General features: G+C 45.9%; 1 protein-coding gene across 5 annotated transcripts in view; it reads left to right on the top strand.

Moving 5' to 3' along the window:
* Nucleotides 1-23,951, top strand: part of KIAA0232 (KIAA0232 ortholog) — a 1,643,611-nt gene that overhangs the window by 320,541 nt on the left and 1,299,119 nt on the right. For all 5 annotated transcript variants that reach the window (XM_044062835.1, XM_044062830.1, XM_044062834.1 and 2 more), the window contains exon 2: nt 8,801-9,284. In XM_044062835.1, coding sequence (XP_043918770.1) covers nt 9,066-9,284 — 219 coding nt within the window. In that variant the 5' untranslated portion in view covers nt 8,801-9,065. The remainder of the gene's footprint in view (nt 1-8,800; nt 9,285-23,951) is intronic.

Raw genomic sequence — 23,951 nt, forward strand, 5'->3', positions numbered from 1 at the left:
CATTACTGCTGACACAGAACAACTACAACATTCTGCATCCAAGCCTAAAAACTCTGCAGCTAACTGCCTGGAACATTACATGACAGAAATTAACCCAAATTTATCCCAAAGGGTTAAGGACATAATCCTGGAGGCTCGTAGACCTTCAACAAGAAAGAATTATGCAGCAAAATGGAAAAGATACCTCATCTGGAGTGCTGCAAAAGGGCAAGATGCGACACTGGTGAACATAGCCAACATCCTGGAGTACTTGGCTGAGCTCTACCACACAGGCCTGTCCTATTCCTCCATCAAGATACATGCATCAACTATTTCAGCACAATACAGCTTGGATCCTCCTGTCTTCTCGCATCCTCTGCTCAGACAGTTTCTGAGGGGAATTAAAAATGTAAAACCTCCCAGGAAACCTCCATTGCCAGCATAGGACTTGAACTTTGTGCTAGAAAAACTGACTCTGCCTCCTTTCGAGCCAGCAGCTACAGCAGACTTGCAATACTTATCCTGAAAGACTGCCTTCCTGCTGGCAATAACTTCAGCAAGAAGGGTCTCTGAACTACAAGCATTAATGGCAGTACAACCCTTCCTGATCTTCCATCAAGATAGAGTGTCCATGAGAACAAATCCTACATTTATGCCTAAGGTGGTATCCAGAGTCTCTTTAAATCAGGCTATCCACCTTCCTACATTCTTCCCAATCCACAGAACAGGGAGAAAAGCTCTTACATACCTTGGATGTACACAGGCAATTACGCTACTACCTGGACAGGACAAAAACAATAGAAAAACTGACCAGCTTCTGGTAGCTTATGCAACAGGAAAAGAAGGAAAACCAATTTCTAAACAGACAATCTCCAAATGGATAGGAAATTGCATTAGATTTTGTTACTCCTACCATGGAAAGAAAACTCCAGAGAACATCAGGCCTCACTCCACAAGGGCCACAGCCACTACCACAGCTTTCTTACGAGGAGTGGCTACCAAGGACATTATAGAGGCTGCTACTTGGACCTCCGTGCATACATTTGCCAAGCATTATAACTTACCTCTATACTCTAGATCCCGTGCTGGCTTTGCCACTGCTGTTTTGCAAGGGATCCTGACTACACCATAATCTATTCTCATTTCCTCCGCCCTAGTTTAGCTATGGTATTCTACCCATTTGTAAGGACTGCAGATGCATCCTTGAAGGACATAGTACAGTTTTGTACCTATCATAAATGTAGATGTCCGAGAGGAATGCATCTGCAGTCAGGATTACCCACCCTCCTTCCCCTCTGAGGTACTCCTAGGGTACTTACCAATCTTCAGCTAGCTTGGGGGGGGATCTATTATGGTGTATTTGTTTGTATATATGTACATACATGTTTATTTTGTGTGTTTGCTCTCTACTATTTGGAAACTTTGGCATTTATCCAAATTTAGCCTACCAAGAGGGCACCTGGCATCTGGGGCAAGAAACACCGAGGAAAATGGCGTCGGCTGATGCCTTTATACCCGAAAACTGCCGCAATGACGTCGGGTGAAGTGCGCCACCAGCCGAAGCCAGACCCAGACTTTGGAATCCGGCCGACCGAAGGGCTGCCTGACGACAGGACAACCCATTTGTAAGGACTGCAGATGCATTCCTCTCGGACATCTACATTTATGGTAGGTACAAAACTGTACTTTCCCCTTACTTGGTTTTTCACAAAGATAGGGTGTCTTTAAGAACTAATCCATCTTTTTTGCCCAAAGTTGCTTCCCAGACGAATCTTAACCAATCTATTGATTTGCCAGTTTTTTTCCCCAATTATTCAAACAAAGCTGAACAAAAACTTCATTGCTTGGATGTCCATCGTCAACTCGGATATTATTTGGACAGAACCAAACAATTCAGAAAATCTGATCAACTATTCCTTTCCTATGCAGAGAACAGAAAGGGTCTCCCAGTCTCTAAAGTGACCTTATCCAGGTGGCTGTCTTCTATAATTTCTTTTGTTTATCATCTTAGAGGCAAGCAACTATCCTCAAAACCAAAAGCGCATTCTACCAGGAGCTTGTCCACATCCACAGCTTTTCAGGATAGGCTACCTATTGACACCATTTGTGCAGCAGCCACTTGGGCCACTCCTCACACCTTTGTCTCTCATTATAAATTGGATTTGGCCTCTAGGGACAGGGCTAGGTTTGGTTCCACAGTTCTCAAGAGTCTGTTCCATTGAGCCACCCAGGATAGAGGTGCTAGGGACGCGGTCCCATCCAGCAAGAATGAAGGCGAGTTTGACAACTTAACATTTGGAAGTTATGTACATACCATAACGTTCCATGTTAGTTGTCTTCTCTGCTTCTTTCTTGCGTCCCTCCCTCCTTCCCCCTGGCCTGGACTGATCTTGAGGTTGTACCTTCTTTTGTTGAGGGTGTGGTCACTCTTTCCAAGAGTTCCCAGTAGGAAGAGTCTTTATTGTTAGTGGCTATTGGCCTAGTTTCTCCTACAGTTAGTTTTCTTCTTCCTGGGGAAGAAGTGTTTTTGGCAGGGTTTTCTTCTAGCTACCAAACGAGATCTGAGGTAGTCACGCCTTGCATCATGGGATATAGGGTTGCCTCGAGCTGGTAAAATGAGTTCTCGAGCTTAGCAGTGCGAGTGGAGCCGAGGATCGGCTCCGAACCCATCCAGCAAGAAAGAGGGCGAGAGAAGACAACTAACATGGAACGTTGTGGTATGTACATAACTTCTAATTCCTATCATACCCTGTCTAAGGACAGAGTTTCTTTGGTGGGCAGCAGCATGCAACCACAACAAGGGACTGCCCTTTACTCAACCCCATGCCTCCTAGACCCTAACCACAGATGCATCAGACTATGCCTGGGGGGCACACATGAATGGCAAGTGCATTCAGGGCCACTGGAGCCCAAGTCAAACTCACCTGCACATCAACCAAAAAAGAGATGCTAGCTGTGCATCACGCTCAGACAGCTTTCAGAGCCCTACTCTCACCAGGACACCTGCTAATGAAAACAGACAACACCACAGTTATGTGGTACATCAACAAGCGGGTGGGAACCCACTCTGCAGGCTAGTCATGGCCCTGTGGAGCACGGCCTTGGACATGCAGGTCCATCTGCAAGCTCAGCTCCTACCAGGGAAACAAAACTCTCTGGCATACGCCTTAGGCAGAAATCTCCTAGACCCACACGAGTGGCAATTGCAGCCCGTCACCTTCAACCTTCTGATTCAGAAATGGGGGACATCAGAGGTTGATCTCTTTGCCAACCCCTGCAATCACCAGCTCAAAGTCTGCACCAGGACACCTCACAGCAGGGCCTGGAAAGTGGATGGCCCTATCCTTCCAGTGGGTAAATCTCAATCTATGCCTTCCCCCCTCTATCCCTTCTCTCAAGAGTATTGCTCAAGATAAGACAGGACAGACCAAGGACAATTCTGATTGCCCAGGACTGGCCACACCAGCACTGGTACCCACTCCTGTGCAGCTAGTCACCGGTGCCACCCTGGCACGTACACCAGAACCCAACCCTGCTCTCTCAGCAGGGGGGAACAGATCTTGCATCCGCAACTGCAAACCCTAAGTCTTGCAGCTTGGCTTATTCCTTGAATTCTCCCCCAGTAAGTAGCCTAAGCAAGCAGGTGCTGGACGTAATTTTTGAAGCCAGAAGACCCAGTACAAGGAAAATCCTATGCTGATAAGTGGAAAATGTAATGCTCCTGTATTCAATCTAAAGGAGAGGACACAACCCCTGCCCCTCCCTGCCTCTAATCCTGGATTACATAGCAGATCTACTCCACAGGGGCCTATCCTTCTCCTCCATTAAGATCCATGCCTCTTCCATTTCGGCTCTTTACAACACTGAGCCACCTCTCTTCTCTCACCCTCTTATCAGACAGTTCCTGAGAGGGGCAAACAACTTAAGGCCGCCAAGGAGAGCACCCACCCATGCTTGGGACCTTATCTTTGTACTGGAAAAGCTCCTGCTTCCTCCATTTGAGCCTGCAGCATCAGCCGAGTTAAAATTCCCTTGCTTCTGGCCATCACTTCAGCTAGAAGAGTGTCTGAGCTAGAAGCACTTATGGCTGTGGAACCCTTCATTATTTTCCATGCTGACAGGGTTTCCCTCAGGACTAACCCTTCCTTCATGCCTAAAGTGGTGTCCATTGTGGCTCTCAACCAATCTATTAATTTGCCAACTTTCTTCCCTAATCCTCAAAATGAAGGGGAAAGGATCCTGCGCTCCTTGGACGTGCACAAACAGGTCAGATTCTACCTTGATAGGACTAAGCCCTACAGGAAATGTGACCAGTTACTAGTCAGCTTTGCACCGGGGCAGAGGGCAAGGCCATTTCAAAACCATTTTCAAATGGATAGCACACTGCATCCATTTCTGCTATAAGCACCATGGGAAACCAACCACTCTGGGTCAGAACACATTCCACTAGGACAACTTCTACCTCTATAGCATTCCTCAGCGGAGTCCCTACCAGGGACAATCCTGGAAGCAGCTACCTGGAGTTCTGTACACACCTTCACCAAGCATTACCACCTGCCTGTCTTTTCCAAATCCAGGGCGGATTTTGCAACAGCAGTTTTGCAAGGCATACTAGCCATCCCCTACTCTTCTTGACTGCCTGCACCCTTCTTAAGCTTTGGGAATCTACCCAAGTGTGATGACTGCAACAGTGAAACACGAAGAACATAGTACAGTTGTATACACTTACCATAAATGTAGATGTTCGAGTATATTCACTTTTGCAGTCCTGGTTTTCCTTCCTCCAGCCCCCTTGTCTTTCTTTCCTCTCTGTCTATTACTCACCCCCTTCAGGTGTATTGGTATTGGTATTTACTTTTACTGGTGGTGTTTTCCCCATCATGACTTGCCTCCCTATTTAGGGGGCTCCTGACATTTGGGGTAAAAAAAACTGATGTAATGGCGTCTGCTGCCTGTTTTTATACCCCTGACGACCTGATGTCAGTTCTGAAGTGACAGCAACTGATGCAGAAATACCAAGTCTCTGGTATTCGGGACGACTGCGGGCTACCTGCAGGCAGATAACCCAAGTGTGATGACTGCAACAGTGAATACATTCTAACATCTACATTTATGGTAAGTGTACACAACTGTACTTTCCAGATGGTCACTGTTCATCTAGTCTGCCTCTCCAAAGGATTGGATGTTATGATACTAAGCATCCTGGAAATCTGTGCAGATCAAAGTAGAGAAGCAGTCTAGGAGATTTCTTTGCTAATGGCTGGGAGGCCAGTTTCTTCTAGTTCAGGCCCTACCTTTTGGTGTTTGCCACAACTCCTATCCTCAGGTGTTCCCCAGATGCATGGCAGTGATGGTAATGTTTCTCAGGCTAAGGTTCTGGATTTCCTATGTTTAGATAATTGGCTCCTCACTGCTGCAACCAGGGATCTTCTGGTCCAGCAATGATACGTCTTGCTTTAGTTTGTGTATTACTGTCAGTCAAGTAGAGAGCCAGTTGACACCGACACAGCAGATGGAGTTTACCTGATGCCACCTGAATATGATTAGCCAAATTGTCAAGGTCCCAGAGCCAGGGATTTTCTCTGCGTGATGTAGCATTTCAAGTTAAGCATCTCTCTTTTCCTGCAAGACTTGTTTTCAGTTGCTTGTACTAATGGTTTTGGCCATTGTTAGTTTCTTTAGCCAGATATTGTATGAGAGTTCTTCAGTGGACCCTGTTAATACAGTTGTCTCATCCCTTTCATGGTTAAGTTTGTCTAATACTTCATAGCAGGTCTCACATCAGGTAGTGGTTGATCACTTCAGAGATTCTGGAAGGTCAACCCTTCTCCCCATCTTCTCCCATGACTACAGTAATCATAGACGTTCCCCTCCTGGCGTGGGAGCATTTTAAAGGGAAGTTGTCCAAGGTTCATGGTCACCAGTCGAGGCCAGTCTTGCAGATGAGAGCAGGACTCCCTTCCCGATGGTGTGATTTCCATACAGATGGACAAATATGGCAGTGGTCTGGTCTGTCAACAATTCTGGAGGATCCTGATCATATCCACATTTCTGGGAAGCCAGGAAAGTGTGGCAGTTTGTGATGTCTTATGGTTGCTTTCTTACTGCAGTGCACATTCCGGGAACTTCAGTGTTCAAGGGGACATGTTGAGCAGGTCTATTCTTCTGCCTCATGAGTTGGTCCCTCAGACAGTTTCATTGCAGATATTCTGTCACTGGGGACAACCTTGCTGCAACCTGTTCTCTTCATATCTAAACAACTGTAGCAGTTTATTTTCCCTGGTCCCTCTACAAGGTCAGTCAATGAGAGATGCTCTGGTCCATATTTGGCCCTCTAGGTCTTCTGTATACTTTTTTCCCATACCTTTGATAAAATTTATTCAGAAAGCCACAAGGTTCAAGGCCAAGGTAGTCCTCATTTTACCCCTTTTGGCCATGACAGGTTTAGTTTCCCTTTCTTTGGCATCCTCTAGTACATCCTCCCAAGATGGCGGGATACAACCCTCAATCTTATGAATCACCCATCTGGGCAGCCTTGACAACACCTGAACACCCTGAAGCTGACTGCATGGCTCCTCCATTTCTAATGATGGCCAGAGATGCCACTTTGTCCTCTTTTGCGAGAAATGTATTAATTGCTTCACAAAAAACAAATACTAGAAAGATTTACCTTAGCAAGTTGCAGAGAATTTTCTATGCAGGCATCTTCCAAAGGATTCGATCATTTTCATCATCTCTACCATCTGTTTTGGATTTCTATTCCAAAAGGGCTCTAGTTTTTCAGTTATCAAATTTCATTTAGCAACCCTTTCAGGTGTTCACATTTCGCATAATAAAGTACGTATCACTTCCCTGAAAATCTCAAAAGCTTTTCTAAAGGCGACTTTTCTGTTGTGGCTTCCAGTAAGGGATCCTGTCTCTTTAAGGGATATTACAGTTACGGTACAGGGATTAAATCTGGCTCCTTTCGAACTTGCGAAACATGGTTTTACAAGTAAATAATCTGTTACTTCAGCAAAGATGACTTCAGAATTGCAAGCTCTGTCTTATAAACTCCCATATGGACAGTGGGTTTGTTTAACCAAATCCCAGTTTCCCTCCAAAGGTGGCATCTGTGGTATACTTTAACCAGTCTATTGATTATCAGGTATTCCCAAACTTTTTAGTAAAGGACAGTGTACTTCATTTGTTGGATATTCACAGACAGCTGAAATTTAATCTGAAGTAATTTGGGTAACAGAGTGTATTGAGTGGAGGAGGAGTCAGACCCTTGGATCCACAATTTCAAAAAAGTTGCTGAGGTCTGATATGATAGGATCCGATAACCCAGTTGTTGAATTGGATGAAAACAAGACGACATGGATCTAGTTTTATGGTAAGTATATAACTTTTGTGCATCTTCTCTGTACAGTGCAGTTAGCAAAAAGTAGAAACTATCTCAGACTGGAAATGGTCCTCATTTAAACCCTTTTCCCCTTCTTATTCAGCTAGCACCCTTCTTGTTCCAAAGAGCTGTTATTGGCTTGAAAAATTATATAGTTAAAATAACTGCCCCCAAAAGTAGTAAAAATTGTATACATTTTAATTGCAGGCTTAAATATGGAGGAGGACATGAGGCCTGGTATGCTGAGGTGTGGTTTTGCAGGAGGCATACTGTGGAAAAGTACTTGCAAGGGGATGTAGTAAACCTATTTTCAGTATTTTAACTTCAGGTTCATTTTGATGAGTTAAAGGTTTGTGAGATTGTTGTATTAGAAACATTGCTTGGTTTACTTTGATTCTGACTTGGTTCCAGATTTGTGACAGTAATGCTCACTTTTTCTGAGTGGTGTGTAAACTTTCATCTAGTTAGACTGATAGCGCTAAGGTTAACATCCTTGCCTTTCAATGCCAGGATTTGGTGTTTAGGTTTGACGTCCTGTCCCCATCAATGGAAAGTTTGCTTATTTTACCCCATGTCTGCATGTATTCTGTTTTTCAGTACTCTTGTTTCCTTCAGTCTCCATAAAGAACACACACTGGTTGATTGGCTACTGTAAATTCTCTATGTATTACATTTATCTTTGTCCTTTTGGCCAGAGGCATGGTTGAAAAAGTTGAGACAATGGTTAATACTCAAGGTTATGGTCCAAGTATTCTCATATAGTAAGTATTCATGAATCACCTTAACAGTAATAAGCAGGGTGATTTGAAGAGAAACGGAAGTGGTCGAAGTTTATGAGAAAACAATATTCAGCGCACTTCAAGTATTCTCTGACGTGAACATGAAAAGTTGATGAAGCATTGTTTATATGAAGTAATTAGTATCTTTTAATATTTTGATTGATTTGGGTAGACTGCACAATGTACTTTCACTTGTTTGTACTGTTCTAGATTAAAATTGTGTCCATGTTATGGTTGAAGAGTCCTTAATCTTTTCACTCGATGTTTCAACAAGTAAATATGTACTATATGTGTTTTTTTTCCCTCTTACCTTAAGTGCATCTTGAGTAACCAAGCTGTGTTCAGGTAGCCATGACTAGAAAATGAGGAAACTGAAAAATATCAGTAAATCGCTGCACTTTGTGAGTAATACTGCCCTGAGCAGCTTGTCTGCATGTTGTCTTCAAAGAAAGAAAAGGGAAAGGGGGTAACCCTTTTGAGAGGTGAAGGCTGGGTAGCACTTTGCAATGGGCAATTGCTAGGTGGTTCAGAATGATGCAGTAGAGGCTTCAGGGCTGTTTTAGATTTTGTCATTTTATTACTGAAAATCTTGTTCTTGCATGTACAGTATTGCTGTCTTGATGCTCTGATTTGATGTATGTTTTCTTTTCTTTTCTAGGCTCTACCAGAGAGGTAGTTCAGACCTCAGTATGAAACTTGGCTAAAGCTCGAGCTTAAGTCATTTGTATATGTACTTGGAAGAAATTCATCTTCTGGTCATGTTTGAAGAGTGGAACACGTCGTTTTGACGACGGCAATAAGAGAGCATAAATGATTGTCCAGGCAGACCATCCCGGTCTTTTGTTGGAGTGAAAGCTCCTTGGCTTCCACACAAGTATCTATCAAAATGCTTCATTATATAAGGATGTCAACCACCTAAATTCATGAGATCCATTTCTGCAATTGGTGTGGATGGTCTACCATCTGAGGGATCCCCTGTCTCTGTATCTGCTCCTGAAATGTCTCTGCTTCATGCTTTGGACCCAGTGCAGACCTGGCTGGGGCAGGAGCTGGAGAAGTGTGGCATTGATGCCATGATTTACTCTCGCTACATTCTCAGTCTTCTGCTACAAGACAGTTATGACTATGACTTACAAGAACAGGTATGTAGAGAAAGCATAAGTATATTTTATTAAGTGATCCCTCCCTGTGTCATTATCCTTATTACAGGGTTGTTTTTCTTTCTCTCCCATTAATATCAGCTGGATGTTTTTTATTATTCAGATATCTTATATTGAGGATATGTGACAGGAAAAAAAAACTGCCACAGTTTTTCCTGTTCAAATCTTACATTGTTTCAGAAAGAAATTCAGTGTACTTGTCCTAGGCTAGATAGGATAATTTATGTAGTTTTTGGTACTAGTTAGTTTTACTTACTGAGCCTTTCTAAATTCAATAAATTGCTTTAAACAGTTAAGTGGAAATATTTTTCCCATAAACCTAGTTGTGGAAGTCTTTATAGGAAGAGCAAGAATCTTTGTATTTAGCACTACATAGAGAGAGAGGTAAATTATCTCATTTTTAACCAGTGAAATGATCATCTGAAGTTGTTCATCTTCATTCCATTCATCACTGAATGGGTTGTCGGTTCTGTCCTCTGAACTGAGCTGGCCTTATACCAAGCTCGTGCCAGCCAAAAACTCTCTAGCTAAGCTTTTACCCAGAGTACCCTTCTTCCTGTTACCTCAGTTCTCATTATGCAGCATAGCTGTAAAGCTGCGTCCAAGCCTGCTTTCAACTAAGTTGAACTTTTTTGATATTTTACTCGAGTTTTGGTAGTAATTTCTTGTATTTATCCATCTCCTTGTCTAGCTTTCGCTGTCACTAGCCTTTCCTCTTTACATTCAGCTTTCTTCCATATTTACCTTTCGGTAACTTTAGTACCATTGTTGGTATGGCCTTCCTCCCTACCCTTGTGGTAATCCTTCTACACTATTGCTGGTATTCCTCCCTCCCTTTCCTTGCTGTCAAAATTTAAAAAACATTTTTTATATACGTACACACGCACACACACACACACACATATATATATATATATATATATATGTGTGTGTGTATAGTCTCTCTCTCTTACTGTTTATACTAAACAGTCAAGTATAAACAGTAAAAGAGAGAGACTCTCTCTCTCTCTCTCTATATATATATATATATATATATATATATATATATATATGTATAATATAGCACGTAGACTCCCTCTTCGGGCTGGCCTGCCTTCCGGGTGATGGAGAGGGTGCTTGCTTCTGGAAGCAAACTGCCAGTGTCAGAACCCCAAATGTCTCCTCCCCCTGAGCTGCAGCTGTCACAATCCACTTTGGGACAGCGAGCACCAGACCCCGCAGGAAACCCTATTGCAAAGTGCCCCTTCTGAGCACTCCTCAGAAGTTCCCACTGAAGAGGTGCCACGGAAGAAGTGCAAGAGGAAGCATGTAGACTCCCCTGAGGAGTCTATTAGAGAGGAATACGGATTGTGATGGAGAGAGTCCCCACGGTCACCCCCTGAAGATGTCTCCTTTGGGGATATCCTTGAAATGTTGAAAGAGAGGGGTGACTGGAAGCCGAAAAATCCTTCATACGGCGAATCCGTTTTCCTGCAGGCCTTTCGTGCTCGTCCATCTACCTCTTGGGGTGACCCCTCCTGCAAACTAGCTAGTCCAGCTCTTGGAGCAGCGGGCCTGGAAGAATCCGGATTCGGTTAAGCCAATCCCACAGAGACCAGATAAAATTCTGCCCCCCCCCCCCCTTTGAGGAGAGCCTACATTGGTCTAAAGGTCTACCAGTAGATGCTATGGTGGTGGCTGCGGCGGCCACAAAGAAAGAGCTCACCGACGAGAGCCAGACTGTTGACCCACCTAACGGAGTCTCAGGCGGTAGACAAATTAGGGAAGCAAGTCTTTGCTTCATCGACTTTTGTCAATCGGTCCTTGAACTATCTGTAACATTTTTTGAGGCTCCAAAAAAGACTTGATCTGCAAACTCTCTGGAACTCTTTCAGGACAGGTGTCTGATGAGGTGAGTGATAAAGTTGCCTCGCAGCGCGTGACCCTGGAATCAGTATTGAACTCGTCCATGAGATCAATATCCCATGCAACCTAAGGGATGGCGAGAGCTGCGGGTTCAGGTGTAGTTATGATACGTCACGCCTGGATGTGCCTGTGTGATTTTTGTGGACACCTTTAAGTTTTCCTTCCTGAACCTGAACGCTCCAGTCGAAGCATCTGCCCTGTTTGGCCCAGAAGTGAAGGACACTCTAGCCAGGTGTGAGAAGGACGGTAAGACCCTGTCTGCCATAGGTGTATGCTTTTCCACCCCCCAGCGTTCCTTCTCCAGGAATCCGAGGAGTGGAAAGTTGTGGCACAAGAAGTCTCAGGGTCCTTTTGTGACACACATGGCGAGTTCACTTCCAGAGGCAGAGGGGGTAACTGATGATGTTAAGTTGTCTATCTCGCCTTCATTCTTGCTGGATGGGTTCGGAGCCGACCTCGGCTCCGACTCGGCCACTCTAAAAGCTCGAGAGTTGGTTCCACCGGCTCGAGGCTCCCCTTATATCCCACAATGCTAGGCGGTATTACCTCAGATCTCGTTTGCCGCTACAGCTATCGAGACGTGTTGCTTCACCGGCTTCAGGTTAGTGTAGGAACTAGTTTAAAAAGTTGATTAGAAACCCTTTAATTTAGTTTTCCATACAGTTTCCCCTTACCTTAAAGGTCTTTGATCCCTTTAACCTAGTTTTCTCTATTTTTTTACCTTAAGAACTTATAGTTCTTCCCTTAGGCCTTCGGGCCCTCCCATTCCCTTGGAGTGTGTGTGTTTTCTGTAGGGACTTATAACAGTAAACAGCTAATTTCTTAGTTTAAATTTCTGTTTTTAGTTTATAGTGTAATCGGTATGTTTGTGTGTGGTTACACTTGTTCCTTGATATGTCCAAGGATTCGAAGGTCTCAGGCTTCAAGAAGTGTGACTCGTGCTGTCAGAAAATGTCTCTGACAGACGGTCACACTTCTTGTGTACTGCCTGGGACCTTTACACCTGCAGGACTCTTGTGCTGTATGCCATGGCTTCAGCCCTAGAGTCCTGCAGGAAAGAAAGAACAAGCTCATCTTAAGGGGCTTGCTTAAGCCTGAGGGTCCCCCTACTGCTACTTCGGGTAAACCCTCTAAGGCTCATAGGTCCTCGACTCCAGCTACTGAGTCGACGCCTAAGGCTTCGAAGCCTACTACGACATCGGCTCCGGCTGGAGCCGATGAGACTCGAACTGCTACTTCTGTTGTTCCCTCGGCTCCGGCTGGAGCCGAGGCATTGGAAATTTCTGAGTCGGCTCCGATCAGACCATCGGAACCGACATCTAGAAAGAGGTCTAGGTCACCGTCCCTTGGCTCCGTTCATTCGGCTCCAGCATCTCCCTTGCTGTCTGAACAGAGCCATAGATCTCACTCCTCTAGATCATCGAGGCTTTCGGATCATGACCTTCAGAGGGTAGTGAGTCGACGACTTAAGTCCGAGGCACTGGCCCAAATGCTTCAGAGCCCGACTCATCAGTCGATGCTTAACCCTATCCCTCAAAATGTTCCTCCTCCGACTCCTTTGAGCTCGGAGCCGCGCCGTCTCAGAACCGAGACTGTGGTAGCGTCGGAACCCCTACAATTGTCTTCCGTTCCCTCGTCGACTCGATTTCTTCCTTGGAAGAATCTCGCCGGACTTCCCTCGTTGGCTCGAGGGGTGAGTGGCATCGGACCCTTGTCCGACCCGCTCTCCCTCTCGGCGCCGGCGCTGGTGAGTTCGGCTCCGACATCGGCCGAGCCATCGCTGTTGGTGCCGAGGGAGGTTCTCAGCTTTTCGGAGCGGGGACCTTTGGCTCTGGCTGACAGGGGTGCCTTCGAGGTCATGCGGAGTGTGTTGGAACCCGGTTCAACTCCACAGTCGGCTCCGTCCCTCCCTCCCTCTTGTGCCTCAGGTTATGTCTGCTCACTCCCTCATCCCAGACCGCAGAGAGCCAGCTCCTCAAGAATCCCTGTGGGATTTCATCCTCTTCGAGGCCTCTCCTGAATTGGCGGGGGGAGCCCCCTAGGAAGAGAAAGTGCAAAAGGAAGCACATAGACTCACCTGAGTCTGTCACCTCTGACACGGATTTAGAGGATTCGAGGGTTCCCCGTTCCCCTTCTGAAGATGTCTCCTTTGCAGACATTCTAGAGATCCTGAAACAGAGGGCAAATTGGCCAGCCCTTAACCCTTCGGAGGATGAATCTGTGTATCTTGAGGCGTTTGGCTCTCGCCCTTCCACCTCCTGGGTGTGCCCCCCCCTTTGCCCCCCCCATGCACGTGGTACCTAAAAGGCTTGGACGGCTCCTGACTCTGTGGACCCCACCCCCAGGAGACCTTCAAAGTTTATCACAGCACCAGCAGATAAGCAATTTCTGACTAAAGGAGTTTCTGTGGATGCTATGGTGGTAGCTGCCGCCACTAAGAAGGAGCTAGCTGATCCTTCGGTGCCTGTCCATCCTCCTAACAAGGAATCTAGGTCTATGGACAGGTACTGGAAGTGGATGTTTTCGTCAGCGACCTTTGCTATGCGTTCGCTGAACTACCTCTGTCATTTCACTCGTCTTCAAAGAGACTTGATCAAAGAAGCGAGTGAGATGTTAAAGGATCCTACAGCTGCGGGTTTTCAGGATAAGATGAACGCTCAGCTGGCTACCCTAAATTCTATAGCTAACTCCTCCATGCGCCTCCTCTCATATGCGGCTGATGGAGCGAGCATAGCCGCAGGGACAGGTGTGGCCTTACGCCGGCATGCCTGGATGCGGCTATGCAATTTTGCGGACCCCTTTAAAACATCTTTCACTAATTCCCCGTTTGATGGATCATCCCTCTTTGGTCCTCAAATGAAAGAAACCTTGACGAGGTGCGAGACGGATGGCAAAACTCTTTCTGCTGTCGGAGTCCGTTTTTCTGCTCCTTCTAGGCCTTACCCCAAAGGCCAGAAAAGTGGGAAAATGTGGTTCCGCAAACAATCTCAAGGGACTTTGCCTGACGCACAGAGTCGGTTCCCCTCCAGAGGCAGAGGAGGGAACAACAATGGTAGACGTCGCCCTAGGGGCAGGGGGGGTCCGCAGAACCAGGGCAATCGAGAAACCTTTTCCAATAAGCCCTTCCAGCATCCCTGAGGTGTTGCCCGACTGTCCACCTTCGGAGGCAGTCGGGAAGATATCACTGTACCCAGAAGCCTGGCGATCCCTAACTCAAGACAAGTGGGTACAGTCCATCATTTCGAAGGCTATTCCATTCCTTTCTTCGTATTCCAAATCAATCAAAAATCCCTTCCAGATGTTCCACCGCTCAAAGGGATCAAGCAGCGTTGGAAAATTCAAAGTTGCTTGCAAAAAGAGCCATTCAGCCAGTGCCAGCAGACCAGCAAGGATCCGGAATCTACTCCAAGTTCTTTTTGGTTCCAAAGAAAACAGGGGACTGGAGACCCATTTTGGATCTCAGTATCTTGAACAAGTCGGTCAAGAAAACAAGATTTCGGATGGTCACGCTACAATCCATCCTACCCCTATTGGGAAAGGAAAACTGGATGTGCTCTATAGACCTCCAGGATGCGTACTATCATATAAAAATGAACAGGCGCTCCAGGAGATTCCTCCGCTTCAGGCTGGGAACCAGTCACTTTCAATTCAGAGCCCTGCCCTTTGGACTCACCACTGCCCCGGTGTTTACCAAATGCATGGCAGTGGTAGCTTCTCACCTGAGACGTCAAGGATTCCAGGTGTTTCCATACTTAGACGACTGGCTCCTCACAGCTCCTACCAGGCATCTTCTTCTAATAGCCAGAGACTACACCTTTCGCATTTGTCAAAAGTTAGGTATCTCAATAAATTGCGAAAAGTCTGTTTTGTCGCCTTGTCGTGCTATTACCTTCATAGGCGCAAATCTAGACACAGTCAACATGTCTGCGAGACTCACAGACCAAAGAATAGCAGACATACGCAAACTGGTCTCCCTTCTCTTCCACAGCAACAGTGTCTAAGTCAGATTAGTTCTGAAAGTACTAGGGATTATGGCGGCTGCTATCCCTCTACTTCTATTAGCCAGATTTCACATGAGAATCCTTCAGTGGATGCTCTTCACACAATGGTCGTACCAACAACTTCCGATGTCCCACACCATTATGATTACGCAAGCATGCAAGAATCATCATCTTTGGTGGATTTCTTCCCCCCAGCTCTTCCTGGGAAGACCCTTTGTTCCTCCCCCTCCGGTTGCTACTCTGACAACGGACGCCTCCCTGATCGGGTGGGGGGGGGCATTATCAGGGCAGAACAGTCCAGGGCATATGGCAACCAGACGAACGCCACTTGCATATAAATGTTCTAGAGATGAGAGCAGTGCTTTTAGCGTTGCAAGCCCTTCAAGACTATCTTCCCTTGGGAACGATAGCAATCCAGACGGACAACATGTCTGTAGTGTGGTATATCAACAAACAAGGCGGAACCAGGTCCTATCCCCTATGTCGAGAAGCACTCAGACTGTGGCAATGGGCGATTTCTTCTCAGAGGTTTCTGATTGCAACGCACATCCCCGGGAAGTCCAATCTTATCGCGGACAAGTTGAGCAGAGCTATCCTCATGCCTCACGAGTGGTCTCTGAAAGATTCTATTTTGGAGAAAATTTTTCTCGTGGGGTCAGCCTTGCTGCGACCTTTTTGCTACTCCCCAAAACAGCAAGTGCAGAGATTATTTCACCCTATTCCCGTTACCAGGCCAGCCCAGCAGAGACGCTCTAGTCCAAGTTTGGCCCCGGGGACTTCTGTATGCATTTCCTCCCTTCCCACTAATCTCTCAAGTGATACAGAAAGCTATCGCTCAGAAGGCCTCATTGATCCTCATTGCTCCTTACTGGCCTCGACAGGTCTGGTTCCCCTTTCTACATCAATTTCTGTTGGAGCAACCTTGGCATCTGGACCTAGTTCCAGATCTTTTGATCCATCAGTCAGGTCAGTTACATCGCTCCCTCCCCTCTCTGAACCTCACTGCTTGGTTCCTCCAGTTCCAACCTTAGCCAGGCTTCCTCAAATATCTCACTCTGTTCGAGATATCTTGATAGCTTCCCATAAATCTTCCACTCGGAAGATTTATCTGAGTAAATGGAAACGTTTCGCCTATTGGGCTCAAGGAAGGGACTTAGATCCTTTCACTGCTCCCATCCAAATAGTTCTGGATTTTCTAGCTGAACTTTTTCATGCAGGTTCATCTCCTTCTACTCTTAAAGTTCAATTGGCAGCTATATCTAACTTTAATGTGGTCATCTCAGATTCTGCCATCATGTCCCACAAGCTTTGCAAAGCGTTCTTGAAGGGAGTTTTTCTCCTTAAGCCTCCGATAAGAACTCCTCCTCCTTCTTGGGACCTTAATTTAGTTCTCACATCTTTGATTCTTCCCCCTTTGAACCTGCAGCTTCTTGCTCAATGAAATTGCTATCCTGGAAGACTCTCTTTCTGGTAGCTATTACTTCAGCTAGAAGGGTATCAGAACTTCATGCACTCAGCAGTCGACCAACCCTATCTGTTGTTTCATAAGGATAGGGTATCCTTACGGACCAATCCATCCTTCTTACCTAAAGTAGCCTCTGTGGCAAATCTAAATCAAGACATAGACCTCCCTGTGTTTTTTCCTAACTTTTCTAACAGGTCTGAACAAAAATTGCATTGGCTAGATGTTCATCGTCAATTGAGATATTATTTGGACAGGACCAAACAGATCAGAAAAACTGACCAGTTGTTTGTTGTTTCTTATGCAGAAGGTAGAGAGGGCCTTGCAGTTTCTAAGGTATCACTCTCCAGATGGCTAACATCCCTGATTTCCTTTGTGTATGAAATTAGACACCAAATGTTGCCTAACAAACCTAAGGCTCATTCGACTAGAGCTTTGGCTACCTCTTTAGCTTTCCAAGACAGGCTGCCTATTGATACCATTTGTGCAGCAGCTACATGGGCTACTCCTCACACTTTCATCTCTCATTACAAGTTGGATCTAGCTTCTAGACATAGAGCTAATTTTGGTTCCACTGTTCTCAAGAGTCTGTTCCGATAGGCCACCCGGGACAAGGTGCTAGGGACGCGGTCCCATCCAGCAAGAATGAAGGCAAGATAGACAACTTAACATATAGAAGTTATGTTCTTACCATAACGTTCCATGTTAGTTGTCTTCTTCTCGCCTTCTTTCTTGTGTCCCACCCTCCTTCCCCCTAGCCTGGACAGACCTAGAGGAGTTTGATTGTGACCTCTCTTTCTTCCACCTCTATTGTATATATGTATATGCTATACTTTGCATATATTCCTTCATCAGGTTTCAGGTCACCTTCTTCCTTTCCTTTTATAGAGGTGGTTTTCCCTTTTCCAGTAGTTCTGGATTTATTATTGGCTGGGCCTAGCTTACAAACGAGATCTGAGGTAATACCGCCTAGCATTGTGGGATATAAGGGGAGCCTCGAGCCGGTGGAACCAACTCTCGAGCTTTTAGAGTGGCCGAGTCGGAGCCGAAGACAACTAACATGGAACGTTATGGTAAGAACATAACTTCTATTTCATTGTGCATACAGCTGCAGTAATTACAGATGGGTTCTCTGCCGTCAGGCGGGTCCTCGGTCGGCCGGGTTCCAAAGTCTAGGTCCGGCGTCGGTTGTTGTCGCTTTCTTTCCTGACGTCAGTGCGACAGGGGTTATTAAGACACAGCCGACGCCATTTTCTTCAGTCTTTTTTGCCGCGCGGTGCCCGAAGCAGAAGCAGTTCGCAAGTGCTGGTCGGCCAGCTCCTGAAATTACGAAAATTTGGAAACCGAAGTCTTCTTTAAAGCTAAGTACCCCGTTGGGGAAACTTTTCTTGCCTCAGACTGATGTCAGACAAAGTTAACAATTGTATTTCTTGTGGGAAGCAAATACCGCATAAGGATTTCCATTCCCTCTGCATACCTTGTTTAGGCCCAGACCACGATGTCTCGGGCTGTCGCTTTTGCGCTACTTTCAATAAACGCACTATTAAGCGTCGGGCGGAGTTCGCCCAGCACTTCTTTGGTAAAACTTTTGATTATAAAATGTCGTCGGAGACTCAGACTACCGGTTTGTCCAAAAAACGCAAGGACAAAGACCGACACGCGAGGTCCGTGGTCTCCACTGACACCATGCCAAGACCGGCTACACGTGGTCCGGTTCTCAGCGAGGCGCCTATGCAGCCCCTGACTACCGACGACACTTCTCTGGCGGTGTCTTCTGTAACCGAGACCGCAGGTGCTTCGGCCCATACCCCGACTACAGCTACCGAAGCCACTGTGAGTGTTGAGCCTACTAATGTGGACAGGTCCACTTCCACCCATGGTGTTTTTAGACCCTCATCTTCCTTTTCCATTAAGGCCTTTACTAAGTCCAAATCAGCCATGCACCCCAAGAGGCCTGTTGCACAGGGTCCATCTCCAGGCCCCATGCCTAAAAAGCAGAAGCTAAAAATGGCTGAGGATTTAATTACGCTTATCAGGGGTTCCCAACCCCCTCCGGACAAGAGACCCAGAGTGGAGGAAGATTCTCCCTCTTCTGACCAGGGCTCCATTATTTCAGAACATTCTGATGAAGAGGAACACTCGTACTCCCCTTTTGAAGATTCTGATGCAGAGCAGTCCATTCCTTCTGTATCTCCCCCAGAGGATTTTTCTTTTGGGGAAACCTTGCATACCTTGAGGGAACACTTCCATTGGGAAGGCCAAGACTTTTCTGATTCCAAGAAAAGACTTATGGAATTTCTTTTGCTACCTCAGCACAGACCTCTGGCGATACCTCCTGTCTTGGACATACTTGATGATGTTTACTCGAAGGCTTGCCTTACTCCGGATTCCCTGCCTCCTGCCCCAGTCAAGCCTGATAGGTACTACAGAGTTCCCAACTCTCACCATTTTCTTTACAAAAGCCATAATGCTGACCCTGAAACCATTTCTCAAGGCCCCAAGGGAATGAAGGCTTCTACTGCTAAGAATCCACTACCTTCCGAAAGAGAGTCTAGATCCTTAGAAAGGTGGGGAAAAAAGGTATATACCTCGGCCACCCTAGCCATGAGGGCCTTAAATTGTCAGTTCCATATGCTTAAATATCAGCAGTTTCTGTTATCACAATTAAGGAATAAAATGTCACAACCTGAACAACCAGATTTGAAGGAGTTGCAGGATATGATGCATAGTGCAGAACAAGTGGGGAAACGCACCTTACAATGTGGCTATGATGCTCTAGAGGCCTCAAGTAGAGCTGCTGTTACAGGATCAGTCATTCGTAGGCATGCCTGGCTTAGGGAACAAACCTTGCCTGATCATGTTAAAGCCAAACTACTAGATGCTCCTTTACAAAAGGATGTATTATTTGGTACTAATGCTGAGGAGATACTACGGAAAATGGAAGAAAAAGCTAAATCTATGCAAACTGTCAAAGCTTTTCTACAGGTTCAACCACCACGTTTTAGCAGAAATTGGCCTTCAAAAAACTGGTCCTTTCCAGCCTCGGACAAGCCCCAAAGAGGTAGATACAGGCGCACAAGGGGCAGAGGACAATCTCAAGGATCATATAGAGGCAGACAATGGCAAACTCCAGCACCAAGAGATGGCGAAGACAGTGCACAACAATACAGGAAACAAACCCAATGACTTCCCCCTTTTTCATGCCAAGCAAGTCTCAGCTGGCAGCACCCTTGGGAGGAAAGCTGGCATTATTTACAAGAAATTGGCATATTATCACAACAGACAAATGGATCCTGGACATTATAAACAGAGGCTACAGATTTCATTTCCACACTCTTCCAAAAATGAGAGGCATGCCGAACCTGCCACACAATCAAAGGGCAGAGGCTCAAATACAAATTTCAAAGCTCATGGACATGAAAGCTATTCAAGAGGTACCTTCTCACGAACAAGGTCAAGGTTTTTATTCCAGACTATTCCTGGTACCAAGGAAAGGAACTGACTGGAGACCCATTTTGGACTTATCCATCCTAAACACATTTCTACTTGTACCAAAATTCAAGATGCTCACCTTACAGCAACTTCTTCCCATGCTGGGCAAGGAGTTTTGGCTGGTAACATTGGACCTCAAGGAGGCATACCTGCATGTCCCAATCAGACAAAGCTGCAGAAGATACCTCAGATTCTTGCAGGTTCAATCCACTGTCAGTTCTCTGCATTGCCCTTTGGCTTATCTACTGCGCCCAGAGTATTCACGAAATGCCTGGCATCAGTAATTGCCTACTGCAGACTTCAAGGGATACAAATTTACCCTTATTTGGACGATTGCCTGATCCAAGCGGACATCAAACACATACTTCTGGAACAGCTGGCTTCTGTAACACGGTTATTGAATTCTCTGGGATACACAGTCAACAAAGAGAAATCCAGGCTAACACCATCTCAGAAAATAACTTTCCTGGGTGCCAACTTGGACACAAACACCCAGATGGCCTATCTTGCGCCAGAAAAACAGGGGCAACTAACTCAGTACTTCAAAATACTAGCAAATTGTACCAGGCTAACTGCAAGGAAAATCCTGCAGGCTCTGGGCTTCATGGCATCTTGCATTCTTCTAATCCCATGTGCAAAGTTGCATATGAGGAAACTTCAGTGGTACCTAAAAAACCTATGGTCTCAACACAGCCACAGTTTGGAAACAATAATACCAATAATCCCATGTTTGCAAAAGGAATTTCTATGGTGGGCTCAAGCATGCCAAACAAACACAGGTCTACCATTCTGCAAGCTTCAAGCAAATCAAGTCATCACAACAGATGCCTCCGACTACGCCTGGGGGGCACACATGACAGACAGGTGCAATCAGGGCAAATGGTCCCAGAAGGAAAAGCACCTTCACATCAATCAAAAGGAAATGCTAGCAGTGATAAATGCAGTTACAGCTTTCAAGGACCTCCTGCATCCAGGGCAATTATTGATAAGAACAGACAACACCACAGTAATGTGGTACATAAGCAAACAAGGAGGAACACATTCATATACCCCCTGTGCAGGCTAGCCATGTCACTTTGGAACTTGGCTCTGGAATGGCAAATCGAACTTCAAGCACAGTACCTGCCAGGATTGGAAAACACGCTGGCAGACAATCTAAGCAGAAATATGACAGACCCACACGAATGGAAGTTGCATCCTCAAGTGTTTACAAAGATAATCCAAGCGTAGGGAAGGCATGACATAGATCTCTCTGCCTCCCACAGGAATCATCAATTGACAAAGTTCTGCTCAAGGACCTTCCATCCAAAGGCCTGGAGAGTGGACGCCCTTTCTTTCAGTTGGGCAGCACGGACAGTTTACGCCTTCCCACCTTTGCCTCTTCTGCCCAAGGTACTCTTGAAAGCAAGAGCAGACAGACCGAAGATGATACTGATTGCTCCAGACTGGCCAAGACAACACTGGTACCCAGTCCTGAGGAGCCTAACACATACTCCTCCCTGGTCCCTACCTCTAATGCCTCTGCTACTGACTCAGCACAGCTACAAAACTCTTCACAGTCAGCTGAAAACACTCAATCTGGCTGCATGGAAAATTCCTTAACACCACAACAGACCCTACTCTCCAAAGAGGTGCAGGATGTCATTTTGGAGGCCAGAAGGCCATCTACTAGAAAGGCTTACTCCGCAAAATGGAAATGGGTTTGCGCTTCGAATGAGAAAAAAGGCCAGGATCCTAGAAAACTGAATTTGCCTCAGATATTACGGTATCCAGCTGAGCTGTTGAACAGTGGACTTTCATTTTCCTCCATCAAAATTCATGCCTCAGCCATTTCTGCAGAATACATCACTGATCCACCCTTATTCTCTCACCCACTCTTAAGACAGTTCCTCAGAGGGGCTAAGAATATAAGACCTCCAAGGAAACAACCAATACCAGCCTGGGATCTTAATTACATTCTAGAAAAATTAACATTGCCTCCTTTTGAACCAGCTGCCTCAGCAGATTTGCAATATTTGTCCTGGAAAACAGCTTTCCTTCTTGCCATTACCTCAGCTCGTAGGGTTTCGGAACTACAAGCCCTCATGGCTGTGCAGCCCTTTCTCATCTTCCATCAGGACAGGGTTTCCCTACGAACCAACCCGTCATTTATGCCTAAGGTAGTATCCAGGGTAGCTTTAAGTCAGGCCATACACTTACCTACCTTTTACCCCAATCCTCAAAACAAAGGGGAAAGGCTGCTACATTCCTTAGACATCCATAGACAGCTACGTTACTATTTGGACAGAACAAAGCCTTTCAGGAAATCAGAACAACTCTTTGTGTCCTATGCTGTAGGAGCTCAAGGGAAGCCAATTTCCAAACAGACAATTTCAAAATGGATAGGCCACTGCATACGGTTTTGTTACTCCTTTCATGGAAAATCTGTTCCTACAGGCATCAGATCCCACTCCACAAGGGCCACAGCTACCTCTACAGCCTTCCTCAGAGGAGTCCCTACCAAAGATATTTTGGAGGCAGCCACTTGGAGTTCTGTGCATACCTTCACAAAACACTACCACCTGCCTTTATACTCCAAAACTAGAGCAGGCTTTGCCACTGCTGTGTTGCAGGGCATTCTGGCTCCTCCCAGTTTCACCTAGTGCCTACCACCCTGTGCGTAGCTTTGGGATTCTACCCATCTGTAATTACTGCAGCTGTATGCATGATGAACATAGTACAGTTTTGTACCTACCATAAATGTAGATGTTCGAGTGCTAATACAGCTGCAGTACAGGTTTCCCTCCCTCCTTCCCCTCTTGGTAAAGGCCTAGTGGCTAACACCTCCTCATACAACCAGATTGGGTTATCCTTCAATGGTGTGTTTGCTTGCAACTACTGATTTTTGATTATATTGCATTGCATGATTATATATATATAATTTATGTATTGCCTTCCTTCTGGGGGCACCTGACATCTGGGGCAAGAAAGACTGAAGAAAATGGCGTCAGCTGTGTCTTATATACCTATGTCGCACTGACGTCAGGAAAGAAAGCGACAACAACCGACGTCGGACCTAGACTTTGGAATTCGGCCGACCGAGGACCCACCTGACGGCAGAGAACCCATCTGTAATTACTGCAGCTGTATTAGCACTCGAACATCTACATTTATGGTAGGTACAAAACTGTACTTTCTGGAAGATGCCCCTACCAAGGCAGAGGGGGGCCTGCGTAACCAGAGACCCAGATACTCGTTCTCTGGACAGTCCTATCAACGCTCCTGAAGAGCGGCCCGATTGTTTTCCTTTGGAAGCAGTCGAGGGACGTTTCTGTCTGCACCACACTGCCTGGCAGTCAGTAACCACCGATTCTTGGGTGCAGAAGATAAGTTACCACATCCCATTCGATTCTTACCCAAAGCCCACAAGCCGAATTCTTGACTTTCCACCCAGTTAAAGGGAAGAAGCAGCCCTAGAGATAAAAAGGCTGTGTCAGGAGTCATCCAAGCAGTCCCTCCAGACCAGTGTGGATCCGGATTTTACTCGAGATTCTTTTTGTGCTAAAAAAGACAGCGGACCGATTTTGGATCTCAGCAGTTTAAACAAGTTCATCACAGAAACGAAATTCTGCATGGTCACGGTTCAGTCCATTCTCCCTTTTTTAGGGAAAGGTGATTGGATGTGCTCAGTGGACCTCCAGGATGCGTATTACCACATCAAAGTGGATAAGCGCTCCAGAAGGCTACTTCGCTTCTGGCTGGGTGCCAGTCACTACCAATTCCGTGCTCTGCCATTTGGACTCTCTACAG

The sequence above is a fragment of the Protopterus annectens genome, chromosome 2.part1, assembly GCF_019279795.1.
Source record: "Protopterus annectens isolate FY-2018-M chromosome 2.part1, PAN1.0, whole genome shotgun sequence".
NCBI lineage: Eukaryota > Metazoa > Chordata > Ceratodontiformes > Protopteridae > Protopterus > Protopterus annectens.